At 37.9% G+C, this 15,785-nt stretch overlaps 1 protein-coding gene across 2 annotated transcripts in view; it reads left to right on the top strand.

The window, feature by feature from the left end:
- Positions 1-9,811, top strand: part of arhgef10la (Rho guanine nucleotide exchange factor (GEF) 10-like a) — a 128,285-nt gene extending 118,474 nt beyond the window's left edge. For both annotated transcript variants that reach the window (XM_084396155.1, XM_084396154.1), the window contains 3 exons: positions 1,924-2,095; positions 5,627-5,749; positions 6,903-9,811. In XM_084396155.1, the coding sequence (XP_084252281.1) occupies positions 1,924-2,095; positions 5,627-5,749; positions 6,903-7,438 (831 nt within the window). In that variant the 3' untranslated portion in view covers positions 7,439-9,811. The remainder of the gene's footprint in view (positions 1-1,923; positions 2,096-5,626; positions 5,750-6,902) is intronic.
- Positions 9,812-15,785: the final 5,974 nt, after the last annotated feature.

Raw genomic sequence — 15,785 nt, 5'->3', positions numbered from 1 at the left:
TGTAGGAGCGGCCATGTATGAGGTGTTTCTAGGTGTTTCTTCCTCCTATATGCTTCATGGTCTTGATGAATTGTGGCATTCCTTTGTTGTTTAGTGTCCAGTCTTCCCGTAATACTCTTCTGTCTAAACATACTGCATCATCTTTAAAGAATTATCGACTTGTACGTACGCCAGGGTACCTGTCAATGCGAAAAAAACTGTTTGCAGTTTTGCAAAACAATCCTTTTTCGAATTGCCTGAAAGACAACCTCATGTGAGCGTAAAAACTTTTTTTGCGATATATGGGAGTTTTTGCAAAATGTACGTGTTTCCATTGGGCGTATTTTCAATTCACAATTTCAATTTGCACAATCTGAAGGGTAATGGAAACGCAGCTATTGACCTGCACCATATCTGAGCATGATCTTGAAAAATATGAAAATGTCCTTTAAAAGCAACTCTCTAAACATTTCATATATGCTAGAATGTGTTACTTAATAGTGTGCACTCTTCAAAAACAAGATTTTCACTCTCTCATGCCACCTTGAGTGGCTGAATGCTCATTGTTCTGATTTTCAAACCACTTGAGTGTGAGGGAGTCCTTGCAGATGTACTGCACTGAGAATAAAAGGGGATACTAAAAACGAGATACGTTTGCAACAGGACCCTTTGTCATTATAGTTCAATTTTCTGTTTGTGAGGTAATGGAGAAGTGAAAGCAAATGAGAGGAAAAAGGAGATGGAGTTTTTTAACTGCTTGTTTTTGTCATGCCTTATTGAGTTCTGTACCAAACTGTGTTCCAATCTTTTCTGCTTGTTGATTCTCATTGGTCGCGGGTTCTCCAGTCCACCTTTTAACACATTAGTAAAGTGATGTGACTATAGTCTGAAATGAATTAGCATTATTATGAGGGTAATATTAATGTCATGTTTATACTTCCCAGGTAAGGACGTAGGTCAAACATCTCAACTGCAACCTAGATTAGGAGGTTACACCTTTCTGTTAGGCCGGGAATACACTGTGTGATTTATGTGCGATTTCAGCAAGGTTAGCAACTCGCACTGTACGAGTAAATCGCTTGCGATGTAAACTCACGATTTATGTGCTCACACAATACGATCCGATCATCGAGCTGCGACTTAACCCCCATGCCGGTTGCGTCAATAGACCATGAAATCCTGTATCCAGATATATTGTCAAAAGCATCGGCTATAGATATCAAGAGGATTTAGCATTTCCAATTTATGTATTAAATTCTTAATACTGCCATTTAATTCTGGCATGTCCGAAATTCTTCTGACCATCTGATTGCCGGTCGGAAGATGTTAATCACCTCTCGTTTAGGCTTTACACAGCATTATTATAGTTTTTTTTCTTGCTGTGCACAGAATTTGGTACAATTTCAGTGTGAATTTCATATTAAAGATAATATGGCATGTATCATCCCTTTGGAAATGAGTATTTGCTGAATTCCCACTGAATAAATGTAACTCAAATGCATAATGGGTCTTCAGAATTCAAACGAAAATGTTCCAGTGTTGACAGTTGAGCAAAATGTTTGGAAAGACAATTTGCAAAATCCATAAAAATGTCTTGCACAATTTTAAAGATTTTAGTGACTCGTGTCAAGATTCTTAAAATTCTGTATCATTTGACGTCTTGTCAAAGAGGATTTCTTCTGAGAAACGCACAAAAAAAGATATTTGACATTTGTATTCCCTCTGAAGAAAGAAACTCACACAGGTTTAGAATGACATCAAGGTTTTTAAATGATGATAGTTTCTTTTTGGGTGTAAATTTTGCCTTTAATTGTTTTTCTTTTTCCTCTCAATAGTGTAGCGGAGGCTATTTTGATTTGAGAAATGTGACATGCTGTTCCACTTGACCTGTATCAATATGAAGTTAGATAATTCCAATCTCCATTGTCCTCCATTCTGTCCTAGAGATTTGAGGTCCATCAGGACCCGATGGTGAGCGTGGCCCACATGGTACGAGCCGGAGGGGGCGTATGGATGGCCTTTTCAGAAGGTTCCTCTATACGCTTGTTCCATACGGAAACGCTGGAACACTTGCAGGAGATCAACATTTCCACACCCTCGTCGTTTTACAACCCCAGTGAGTATCTCTCCTTTGACCCTGTAAATCTCCATTCATTTGAATTTAGACATTTTTGTATGCCTTCACATGCTTGATCAGTGCTTGTTTCCATCTTTTCTTTGAACCACTCTTCTAGTGATAAAAAGGTAATAACGGAGAAGTTCTTTTTGGAATGGTTCCTGTAGGCTGGCTCTCCAGGGATAGACCGTGAATAAGTAGCTAACTTAAGATCCCGCAGAGCAGTAATGGAGCTGTGGGGTTACAGGCAGGAAAAGTCAAAATGGCACAGACAAAGCTTTCCATTTGAAATGTTGCCATGGCAACGCTCTGTTCATGACATCAGCAGCCGTGGCATGTTGGTAATTTTTACCTCTGAATACTCACCTTTAGCTGTCTTAATATCCCTTGGATCCACTTAAATCTTAAAATGACCAAATTCCTTTTACTTCATCCCTCCTTTACTGTTAGATGAAATGTGTACAAGGCAAAGCCTTCTGTGAAAGGTAGCGCATGTAAACATTCATTATACGCAAGGGCACCAAAAAGCGTAGTTTATAAATATTGTTTACATATCCACGCAGCAAACTGTCGCTTCAGTTCAATTCCGCGCCACACATCAGGCTATATAAAAAGAAAATCTGCGGCATCGCTCCAGTAGCTCGCAGAATCCTCCGGAGCAGAATAACTCCTTTCAGACGGTCTAATAATGTTTGATTTCACTTGAATGCGATCGTCCACGTTTAGCCACGATTCTCCGGTTGTCACAGACAATTGCGATCAAGTGGAATACAAAGGAGAAGGAGAAGAATAAAACCAAAGTGGTGTTGCAGACTTGAGGAACTGGCCAGAGCAAATTAATGTCAACTGGCCTGTTGCTATAGCCGCATCTCAAGAAAAAAAGAAAAAAAAGAAAAGATATACCTCAGGTTTTTTTTATCGGCGAGCGAGAACATCAAACCTTTGGATCAAATTTACTGCTGTATTTCAAAAGACACGTGAGGGAGAAAAGGTGAGTATTGCAGCGAAGGTCCTGCAACCCTGAGGCTGTTGTCAAACCTGCGCAGCTAGCTGTGTTTAAATATGTAGTTCATGTTAGGTGAGGTAACGCTACGATTACGTGTTATATCGGGGGGTTTACAGTCCACGGAGCACAAAAGTGAAAATAAGCTTTGGCAGAAGCCTTCTTCCTCTTTTTTTACCCTAGGCCCACAGAACATCCCATTGGTTATCCTGAATATGCTAATCCGCACACATCACACATAGGAGGACTGATAGAGTTATTACAGATCAATGGTCTGCTAATCCCACAGGTTTGCTCGCAAGTGATGGGTGATGAATTAATTATTGTCTTAAAGCAACCGATTATTCTGCAGTTTCTCCTCAGCTAGAAAACGATAAGCAAGCCAGACATCTCTTTAACACACTGAGGCTGAATCCTTCCTCTTTAATAATAGCTGGAGAAGTCAGATCCTTCGGGAAAGTTGATATTATACAGAAGAGAATCTTTGAAACTTTTGCATTTTTTATAATAATAAAATATTATATAATAAAATAATACATTTACATATTTAATTTTATATTTAAACTGCCCTTAAATTAATATTGTAGTTAGTTATTTTGCATAATAATAATAATACCATCATAAGTAAGTGTGACCTGCAATGTAAAAATCTTAAATAATTTCTATATTAAACATGCAGCTTTTATTACCTCATATTAATTGAAAGTTAACATGAAATATTGAAATGAAATGAAATGCGTTGAAAAGAAATTGAAAATTGAGACTACATAAAACCTTGAAATTAACTTCAGTTGATTGAAAATAACTGTTATGACCAGTTATCTTCCCTTATATATTCAGATGAGAACAAAGGTTCTTTATTTCGATTATTTACTTTCAATTAATACATTTTACAGCATTTATTAATCTAGGTTAATGTTTATTTATAAATATACTATTGTTAATTCATCTTTGATTACAGTACAATAATATTACTTTATAAAACATGAAATGTGAACATATTTGAATATATGTAGAAATTAACATTAATCAAGATTAATCAAATAAATGTTGAGAATGTATTCTTGATTAATTCATGTTGGCTGTTTCTCTACCAAATGTTAACGGATTAAGTTAAAATCTCAATGATTATGATGCAAAAAAAGTTCTAGTACACATTATGCATCAACTACAAGGACATCTAATAATGCAATATGCATTTTTTTCCCAAACCTCAGCATCTTATGTTTTCAGCATTCATGAATTCATGTGCATTACTGTAGTACTGCAGATTTATTTGACAATATATTATCAAGGTGATCCCTCTTGCACAGAAACAGAATGTATAATAGGTGAATGTTCTGCAGAACTGGACAGCTGACATTTCTAAGAATGAGCTCTTCCTAATGCAGTGCATTCGCTAATGTTTTTTCATGACCTTCAGTGATTTCCTGGTGACTAACTACCATACTGAAAATGCTTCATTTACACATTAGCCAAAGACTCTCCAAGTTCTATAGCAAACTACAGACAGCATGCCGTGAAAATTAATCAATTAGCCACTTGCCGTTCATTCATGCAAAGCGAGCCACCGTCTAATTCTTTTTTGATTTAATTATACTGTGGTTGCTTTCTGATTTCTGATTTCTGGGGTATTGGGTATTGTATTTGGGTATTGTGAATAAAGTCATTCAAATGTTCCATGTTGCTTTTTGTCTAAACAACAGCAATCTAAATGTTGTCATACCACTGCTATAATTGACCAGAGAAGAGCATAACGGTGTGCTGTGTTTTTCTTCTTTTTTTCTGGGTCACAGAAACGCTGATTTGTTGATATAAAAGCAGAAAAGTTTTTTTTTTATTTTTTTTTAAATCTATTCAATTCACATTTATTGTGAATTGATGTCTATATGTCAAAAATGTGCAGTTCTAAGATAATACAAATCATGCAGTTAGCTGACATGTATTCATTTAGGCAGAAACAATCATCTCATTAAAGCAATTATTACAGGTTGTGATCATAATGATTACAATATATAGTAAATTTGGCAGTGGCATAAGTTGATTCAGAGTTTGCGTCATCTGAAGTCCTCGCATGAGTCGGAGTCATCTCTTCACAGGTATTGGGCCATCTGAAGTCTTCGTAATGATCCAAACTGGAGCTGGCATACTCTAGTTACCTCGGAATGGACATCCCGAGATAAAACAGAAAAGCAAATGGAAAATAATTAGAGTAGCTGCTGTTCATAACATTAAGTAAAGATAATTATGTGCACTGTATCTGATATAACTGGAGTACAAGGTTATGAGGTGCATTATGTGTCTTTAATCCAAATTTAAACTGGGAGAGGGAGTCTGAGCCCCGAACATTATCAGGAAGGCTGTACCAGAGTTTAGGAGCCAAATGCGAAAACGCTTTAAAAATATATATATAGTCTTTAGTATAGTTTGTTCTTTTCAAAGTTGGCTAAAAATAGTATCATACAACATAGATATAAAGAAGTCGTGATGGTGATGCCTTTTTTTTTTTCTTCTTTTTTCTTCTGAAGGTCAAAGGAGCATGAGAGTTACCAGCCTGCTGATTTGCCAGGGGCTGCTATGGGTGGGAACTGCCCAGGGCATTATCATCACCCTGCCTGTGCCCAAGCTGGAGGGCATCCCCAAAATTACAGGTACACAGATGGGGGGGCTCTTCATAATACATAACTTGCCTTTAGTTCTTTTGGAAAGTCTCCTCTGCAATGACAGGACAATTACATAATGATTCAAATAGTTAGCCCTTTGTTAAAAGAACCCCAAAATGTAACTACTGTCATTATTTACTCGATACCATGTTCTTCCAAACCTGTGTGCTTTTTCCTGTGGAACACAAAAATATAATTTTGTCTTTACAAAGTCTTTTCCGTTTGTCAGTTCATTGCGAAGCTCTCTAAAAGAAGTTTCAAATGTCTTGTAACCAAATATTTAATATGCAACCTGACATGACACACACATAAGTGTTGTATTTGCTAAGAGCTGAAGCAGAAAGATTTCCATGAATAAATAAGATTTGGGTCGATTTTATGTAATGTTTTTGGAAGAAGTCTCTTGTGCTCACCGAAGCTGCATTTATTTGATCAAAAATACAGTAAAAACAGTATTGTGAAATATTATTACTGTTTAAAATACCAATTTTCTATTTTATTATAAAATGTAATTTTTTCCTGTAATGTAAAACTGAATTTTCCGTATCCATTACTCCAGGCTTCAGTGTCACATGATCCTTCAGAAATCATTCTAATTGTCTGCTCAAGAAACATTGATTTTTATTATAAAATTTGTGCTGCTTAATAGTTGTTTTTTTATTTTTTTTTTATTTTTTATTGATGAATAGAAAGTTCAAAAGAACAGTATTTATTTGAAATCTTTTGTCTTATTGTCACTTTTGATCAGTTTAATACAGCTGAATATTTTATTTATTTATTACAAAACAGCAGTGAACGGCAGTGTAATTTAAAAGTCAATTGACTACCTTTATGAGTTTTTGGAGCAAGACGTCTGGGGCATCACCACAATGAAGTGTCTTTTATGGAAAAAAAAATCTTCAAAATTGTATCTTTTGTGTTCCGCAGAAGAAGAAAAAAACTGTCTAGGGGATGGGAACAAGCGAAGATTAGCATAATGACCAATTTTCTGAACAATTCCTTTAATTCAAAGTCCTATGTAATATGTATTTAAATGTGTAATAATAGAAATCAAATTTTAAGGGTTTTCTTACCCTCTGGCATTGCTGCTTTTTTTACTGATTAAAGCCGTCTGAGCTCTGTGTGTTTTACTGTGGCACAGGTAAGGGGATGATATCCCTTAATGCACACTGTGGGCCTGTGGATTTCTTAGTTGCCCTTTCCAGCACTTTATCTCCTGATCTTCTGAAGCGGGATTCTATGGTGGAAGGGCATGATTCGGCCTGTGGAGTGGAGGATCGGAGTGACTCGTCGTCTCAGGAATCTCTCCAGCAGCCCAGTGTTTCCGCCCATGTGGAGGGCAAAGGGAAGGGGCGGGGCTTGTTGCTACAGTACCGCCTCCGCTCAACCTCAGGGTTGCCCGGGCGACCGTTAACCGCACGAGGGGACGAAGCCTCAGACTCGTCTTTAGAATCTCTGGAACACAGCATGGAAGATGGCTCTATTTACGAACTCAGCGACGATCCAGACATGTGGGTCAGGGGTCGGCCCTGCGAGAGGGAAGGGGTGAGGAGGGACAGGGTAACCTCGGTAGCGGTCATCTCAGGCGGGAAGGGCTTCCGTCGACTGAAGGAGGGTTCGATAGCAGCCACCACAGAAAGCATGCTTATGATCTGGCAGCTTCCTCTTGCTGTTTGAGTTGAAATTATGTTTAAGGAATAGTGAAATTGAAATGTTGTCATCATTTACTCACCCTCACGTCATTCGTACTGATGTACTGGTGACTCCTTTCAATGCAGTTACAATAAATGGAAACGGAAGATTTAAAAAAAAGTATCATTAAATATGGCCGTACAACTTGTCATATATTTGTGTGATAAGCACTAAAGAATTAATTTAGTGCTCATTTTTCTCAAGTGCATCAGTGTTACTGGATCATTGAGTCAGTGTCTATGTTTATATGTCACAAGCTTTAAATCAGAATTGATTTTTTTGAGTTTAGAGTTTCCCGCTGTTTGCGCATAATAACTATTCTCCTACATTGGTTCTTTATTAAACAGCAGACTTAATATCCATCTCTGGTCATAATTTGGAGACAATGAGTATATGAACCATTGTGCCATGCTGCTTATATTTCTGTGGTCTGTGGACGAGAATCCGAAACATGGACTGGTGGGACATTGTCCTGCAACTCTTCACAGTGAAAGGAGAATTTTAGAATGACATCAAGAAATCAGACATCACTAGGGATGGATGTCAAGATTTTTGGTGAAGAATTATGTCAATTTTGATCTGTTTCTTCACACAAAGCTATCTGCGCTCCATTTTTGTGCGCTTTATTGTCATTTTGGACCCTTCTAGCTCCAGTCCTCATTCATTTTTATAATACTGAAAAATGGTAACCAGGATAGTCGGAGTGAACAGGTAATTTTGGTTTGGAAAGACATGAGGATGAGTAAATGAAATCATTTTTCACTGGGCATGTGTGGTGCAAAATGTGAGGCTCGCAACTCTACTGTTCACTATTCCAGAAAAAGAATGTCTCCTATATTAATTGATCTTGTGATTTTGGGAAATCCAGGTCCTCAGATGAAAAACATCGCATGACTCAAAGGCTCATGATAAATTGTCAGTTAATTCTGCCTCTGTCAATACATAGGAGGTGTTTTACTTACTGGTAGAGAATGCTGATCCATGTATTAAATCTTATTTTACCATAATCATGGCCTAAACTATTCAGACAGAACATTTCCTTGAGGGCCTCAGTCTGGTCGACCTTTAGTGAATCATGTTCTTTGTAGTTAACCACGCCACAGAGCTGCTTGGGTATTTTATTCCCCTGCATCTGAAGAAATCATATCAGTGGAAAGTAAGAAGCAAAGTTAAAGGGTTTTCCATGCTCTTGTGAGTCATTCAGAGAATACTTTCACCCTTTGACTCTTGATAATGTGAACGCATGATTCTCAGTTGAAAGTCAAGCCTGAGCAGGTCAGTGTTAAAAGCTTGTGAAATGGGTTTCAAAACACTTGACGGCCTAAATTTCTGTGATGGCGAATTGTAAAGCTTAATTAAAATTCTATTTTAGTAGACGCATTTTTTTTCTTCTTATAGATACAACCTGAAAACATTTTCACCATATGGCAGTCATTATGAAACTTCTGCTTAAATCACCATTACTTAACAAGCAAGTTCATTAGCAGCTGGTGGTAGAAAGATACAAGCACTACTAATTGCAGGAAAGTTGTGGATCTTGTGAAGCTTTTGATGTTTATTAGATCTTGTTGAAGGGCATTTAATGCTGATATTTTGTGTAATATTGCAGTTCCATCTGCAAGCAGTTGGTTCTCCTCATTCTTTGTTCTTGTTTAATCCACACTTAAGACATTCAGTAGTCTCCCATTGGGAATTGTGCCAGATGCACATTATATTATGATAAAGGGAATTGACTGAAGTTGTTTTTGGTACAAATGAACAAGCAGATAAATAATAAATTCATTAATGAATAAAACTGTTTAAAACACCAGCTTGGCCAGAATTGGAACCCAACTGAACCAGCATAGACCAGCTTGTTTTAAGTTGTTTTGACAGCAAACACCACTAGTATTCTTCAGAAATAGCTACTGAATAATACAGTTAAGTGATTTATTTTTCAATCCCTCACTACTTTGTCATCATTCATTTTTCATACCATGCAACATTATGAACGTACGAAATGTATAATTTGTCCTGGTACTGCAAACTTTTTAAAAATGGTTGAACTTAAATTGTTTTTTATTTGCAATTCAATGTAAAACATTTATGAAGGGCATAGTATCCCACTGGATATAATAACTGTAGCGCTACAACAGTCATTCATTGTTTGGATATTACATTTGTAAGTAAAAGTGAATTAAGTTTAACATGAATAATACAAATTGTGCATTGTCCATCCATATGAAGTAACCACTTGAAGTTTCCAGTTGTGCCCCAAATGCACTGAATATTTTTGATTTTTTAATACTAATAAAATATAGTCTCATACAGTATGTTTGTCAATTCACTGTTACTGGAATAAAAACGTGTTAAAATTGACCTCTGTGTTTGATTCTTGTTAACAGCCGTGCTGTTATCCGTGCATGTGTGAAACCCTGAATATTGTAATATTCTTGCCTTTTTTCCCCCCATCTCTTTCCCACACAAAAGTAAAAATCCCTGTGATTACATACAACTTACACAGAGATGGTGGTTAAGTACGGTGCATTAAATGACATGCCACACTGGAAAAACCCACAGGCTGCATCAAAAGGTCAGATCTGAATAAATGTATGTGTGTTGGGACGGTGACAAACTCAACCGTTGCTGCTGCCAGAACATCTTAGATTTGAAAACAGAGTTCAGCACCAACAGAAGTTTTTAATGGGGTTTCTTCCGGATTTGAATTATTCATAATGTCCTAATTTGCAAACTGCCTTACTTACTTAAGAGTATTATCTTATGCATGCTATTCTGAACATAGGCAAAGACTGTGCTACTGTATGTCTGTTTCTGGTCATAATTCTGCTGTCAGAGTCAGAGGAAATGAGCAGGTTCCGAAGTCCACAGATTCTCATGTCGAGCAGCAGCTCCTTTTTGTTTGAAAAAGGGGTACTTCTGTAACCCAAGGACTCTTGGGTGTATTCAGATGGCGCATGAGAGGTGTAAACACAGCTGTGAGAGTGAAATGGAGGTTCTGGGTTGTGAGGACAGACCAAATCTCCTGCTGAATCTCTTCATCCTACTCCTGCTGGCTTCAGAACGCTGGCCTTAGGCAAATACACGACTCAGAGCCCACTTAACCCACGTAAGTGTAGTTTACAGCATTAAGGGTGTTTGCAGTTGTGATTTGCGACCAAATTGATTGGAGATCGCAGTTCTGTGAAACAGCTGCACTTACATGCTGTTTCCCAGAGAGGTTTTGTTCGTTACAAAAGAAAATCACCCAGGCAGGTTATTTGCTGAGGAGAAAAACATCAAACAAGTCGAACTTCTGATACATTTACATTTACATTTATTCATTTAGCAGACGCTTTTATCCAAAGCAACTTACAAATGAGAACAATAGAAGCAGTTAAACTAACAGTAGGACAACAATATGCAAGTGCTATGACCCTTCTCAGTTTAACGCAGTACATGTAAAAAACATGCACATGTACATGGTTTTATTTATTTTTAAAGTCACATTTATATAGCGCTTTTTACAATTAAGATTGTATCAAAGCAGCTTCACAGTAATAACATGAAAATAATACAACAAAGTTTGTTTCTAGAAGAAAATTGCATCATCGTATAATAATATTGTTGAATATTAAATGTCCCCAACTAAGCAAGCCAAAAGCCAAGGCAACAGTGGCAAGTAACCAAAACTCCATCAGGTGACAGAATGGAGAAAAAAACCTTGGGAGAACCCAGGCTCAGTCAGGGGACAGTTCTCCTCTGGCCAACGAGCGAACTGTGTATGATTATGATTCAGGCACCATTACAGGTCAGAAGTCAGATTGGATCAGAACATTCAGAATAGTATCCAGTTCCATCTGGTTGGAAGTCGGAGTCATCACGCCGGTATGGAGACGAGTTTGTTGAGGATCAGTGCTGATGGCTGTCGTGTCGATAAGGCCTTCACAGGGCTGATGAGGCTGGCACTTCAGGGATGCGTCTTGGATGGGTCCAGGCGCAGGTCCACCATCTAATACCCACCGGGGCTAATATGGTCATATTTCCTGGTTCTAGTAAGAACTCTAGCTGCTGCGTTTTGGACCAACTGGACTTTGTTTATTATGCGTGCAGGGCAACCACCCAGTAGAGCGTAACAATAATCTAGCCTTGAGGTCATGAACGCATGAACTAATTGTTCCGCATTTTTAAAGATTAGATAAAGATTAAGATAAAGATTGGTATCAAAGAGCACACCCAGGTTCCTAACCGACGACGAAGACTTGACAGAGCAGCAATCAATTGTTAGATAGTATTCTGGGTTAATACGTGCAGAGGTTTTTTGCCCAATAATTAGAAACTCTGTCATCCAAATTTTTATATCAGCTATGTATTCTGTTAATTTTGTGAACTGGTGCTTTTCGTCGGGGAGCAAAGAAATACAGTATAGAGCTGAGTATCATCAGCATAACAGTGAAAACTCATTCCATGCTTCCTAATGATATCTCCCAAGGGTAGCATGTACAGAGTGAACAGCAACGGTCCTAGTACTGAGCCTTGTGGTACTCCATATTAAACTTTTGATTGATATGACATCTCTTCATTTACTGCTACAAACTGATAACGGTCAGATAAGTATGATTTAAACCATGCTAGTGCAATTCCACTAATGCCAACATAATTTTTGAGTCTATTCAAAAAAATGTTGTGGTTAATGGTATCAAATGCAGCACTAAGATCCAGTAACACTAATTGAGAGATACAACCGGGCCTGATCCTCCTAATGTTGTACAAGGCAAAGCTGCAGGACTGGGTAGTTCTAGAAATGTGGTCTGTGAAGTTCAATTGATCATCAATTACAACTCCAAGGTTCCTGGCTGACCTTGATGGAGTTATGGATGACGAGCCTAGCTGAATGGTGAAGTTGTGATGAAGTGTTGGGTTGGCTGGGACCACAAGCAGCTCTGTCTTCGCAAGGTTTAGCTGAAGGTGGTGGTCCTTCATCCAGCCAGAAATGAGAGTCAGGCTGAGATGCGAGCAGCTACCATCGGATCATCAGGCTGGAATGAGAGGTAGAGTTGTGTGTCATCAGCGTAGCAGTGATAGGAAAAGCCATGTTTCTGAATCACAGATCCTAGTGATGTCATGTAGATGGAGAAGAGAAGTGGTCCAAGCACTGAGCCCTGAGGCACTCCAGTAGCTAGATGTTGGGTCTTAGACACCTCACCCCTCCACGACACCCTGAAGGACCTACCTGAGAGGTAAGACGTGAACCATTGGAGTGCGGTTCTCGAGATGCCCTTCATCTTTAGGATTGACAGGAGGATCTGGTGGTTAACTGTGTCAAAGGCAGAAGACAGATCCAGCAGAAGATTTGGAAGCTGTTCTTGTCAGTCTCAGAGCTTCAATTACTGAGAGCAGGGCAGTCTCAGTTGAGTGTCCGCTTTTGAAACCAGACTGATTGTTGTCCAGGAGGTTGTTCTGTGTACGAAAGGAAGAGATCTGGTTGAAAACAACTCGTTCAAGTGTTTTCGCAACGAATGGAAGAAGGAATACCGGTCTGTAATTTTCCAGATGTGCTGGATTTAGAGTGGGTTTCTTAAGCAGTGGGGTTACCCGAGCCTGCTTAAATGCTGAGGGAAAGGTACCAGTGTGAAGAGAGGTGTTGATGATGTGCGTGAGTGTGGGTACAACTGAGGAAGAAATGGCTTGAAGTAGATTAGTGGGAATAGGATCATCTCTGCATATTTAGTTTTAAAGACTGGTGTACTAAATCACTTGTTAGACAACTTTGAGACAAATGAAAGCACTTAAGATTAATTCATTTTTAAATAAATGAATAAATAAGTAGGGATGCACCGATACCACTTTTTCGAGAACGAGTACGATACTGATACTTTAATTTCTGGTACTCGCCGATACCGATACCGTATAACCGATACCTGTATTTTCACTGCATTTGTCATTTTTAAATGTATTGGTAGAGAAACCAAAAGAATATAAATCATATTAGTTGGCTTAATTTGTTCATCAAATAAATATTTCCTTTAGTTATTTTGATGCTTAATTAAGCCTGCTAAAATGCATTGTATGAGCTTCTGTTACGTTCACTCTTCATTCTATTGCTCTATCATATTTTATCTTTCATTTAATAGTACAGCACATATTTAGAGCAGCTCCAGCAGGGCTCAGTGCTGTCAGTGGTACAAATGTTTGGACACAGTAAAATATCAATTCTTTATTCCAATTTTGATACTACAACAAAAACTACAGTAATCAATCAAATGTGAAAAAAAAAAAAAAAAACACTGCATATTCATTACTGAATAAATTAAATATAGATAGATATTTTTGTAAAGTTACAAAAGGCAGCCTATTTAGTAAAGAGTAGTGAGGTATTTATTTGTCCTTTGTTTGATTAACTTTAAAACACAGCAGCAGGTTTATAAGACTGCTGCCCCTTTAATATCGAACGCACGGACCCCATTTGAATATACTGTCTACATTCACTTGAATTCGTCAGTACAAGCGCAAGAACTGAAAGACAATTAAATTCAGTATTCGCGCGCTGAGACGCTGGTTTTCGGGACGCGCGCTTTCTATGTTTGCGTTCATGGAACTTCTTGACTTGCACACGTCCTGTAATAATGTAGGGAATCACTCGTTATACATAAATCAGGTAACAGTTCAGTTTTTACTTATGATTTAGTTTGGCTCATAGTCTTAGAGCTCAAACATGACAAATTGGGCACCAGGTCAGGAAGCAGACAGACTGGCTAAACCAACCGTCTGCTAGCGGCCTCGCGTCACCCAGGTCAGATAAATCCCATCACATAGAGCCTCTTTCACCTAGCTATCATCATATAGAGACTGTGTCTGTTCCCCGATTTTGGAAATCCAAAAAATGTTTAAACCTATCTAAGGTTAAAAATTTAATTGATGTTCAACAAATAAAAAACAGCTATAATACAGATGAGCAAATGATAAAGCTTGGGTTGCTGAATATTCGATCGCTTACTTCAAAAGCACTCATTGTTAATGATATGATTTCAGATAATAACCTAGATGTGCTGTGTTTGACAGAAACCTGGCTAAAACCAAACGATTACATTACTTTAAATGAGTCCACCCCGCAAGATTACTGTTATAAACATGAACCCCGTCTGAAACGCAAAGGGGGTGGTGTTGCTGTAATTTATAGTAATATTTTCAAAACCACTAAGAAATCAAGTTTCGAATATAATTCTTTTGAAGTGTTAGTGCTTAATGTAAAAATATATAGTAAAAATGATAAATCACGTTTGAGATTTGTGCTGGCTACTGTATACAGGCCACCAGGGCACCATACAGACTTTATCAAAGAATTTGCGGACTTTCTATCAGAGTTAGTATTGGCTGCAGATAAAGTACTAATTGTTGGTGATTTTAATATACACATCGATAATGAAAAAGATGCATTGGGATTGGCATTTAAAGACATTGTAAACTCAATTGGAGTTAGACAACACGTGTCAGGACCTACTCATCGTCGTAATCATACTCTAGATCTAATATTATCACATGGAATAGATGTTGATGCCGTTGAAATTCTGCAGCAGAGCGATGACATCTCAGATCATTATCTAGTCTCGTGTAAATTACATTTAGCCAAGGCTGCAAAGCCGACTCCGTGTTACAAATATGTTAGACCTATCACTTCTGCTACTAAAGATTGCTTTATTAATAATCTTCCTGATCAGTTTCATCATTTTAGCATCCCGGATAGCTTAGAAAAACTTGATATTGCAACAGAAACTTTTAACTCTCTCTTTTCCAGCACTTTAGACACAGTTGCTCCTTTGCGCTTAAAGAAGATTAAAGAAAATAATCCAACGCCGTGGTACAACGAGCACACTCTGGCCCTTAAGAGAGCAGCCAGAAAAATGGAGCGCAACTGGAAGAAAACAAAATTAGAGGTATTTCGCATTTCATGGAAAGAGAGCTCGATTGCTTACAGAGAGGCTTTAAAAGCTGCTAGATCTGCTTATTTTTCAAACCTATTAGAAGAAAATAAACATAATCCTAGGTATTTATTTGAAACAGTGGCTAAACTAACGAAAAAGAAAGCTTCAAACACAGAAGGTTCCAAGCAGCGCAGCAGTAATGACTTTATGAACTTCTTCACTTATAAGATTGATAATATCAGGGATAAAATTATAACTATGCAACCGTCTACTACAGTATCGCATCAGGCAGTGCATTGTAGTCTCCCTGAGGAAAAATTTGATTCATTCATTGCTATAGGAGAGGAAGAATTTACTAAACTCGTTAAATCATCTAAATCTACAACATGTATGTTAGACCCTATACCGACTAAGCTACTGAAAGAGATGCTTCC

This window comes from Rutilus rutilus (genome assembly GCF_951802725.1).
Source record: "Rutilus rutilus genome assembly, chromosome: 22".
Classification (NCBI taxonomy): Eukaryota; Metazoa; Chordata; class Actinopteri; order Cypriniformes; family Leuciscidae; genus Rutilus; species Rutilus rutilus.
The sequence above is the reverse complement of the archived record's forward strand: the minus strand, read 5'-3'. Positions and strand labels throughout refer to the sequence as shown.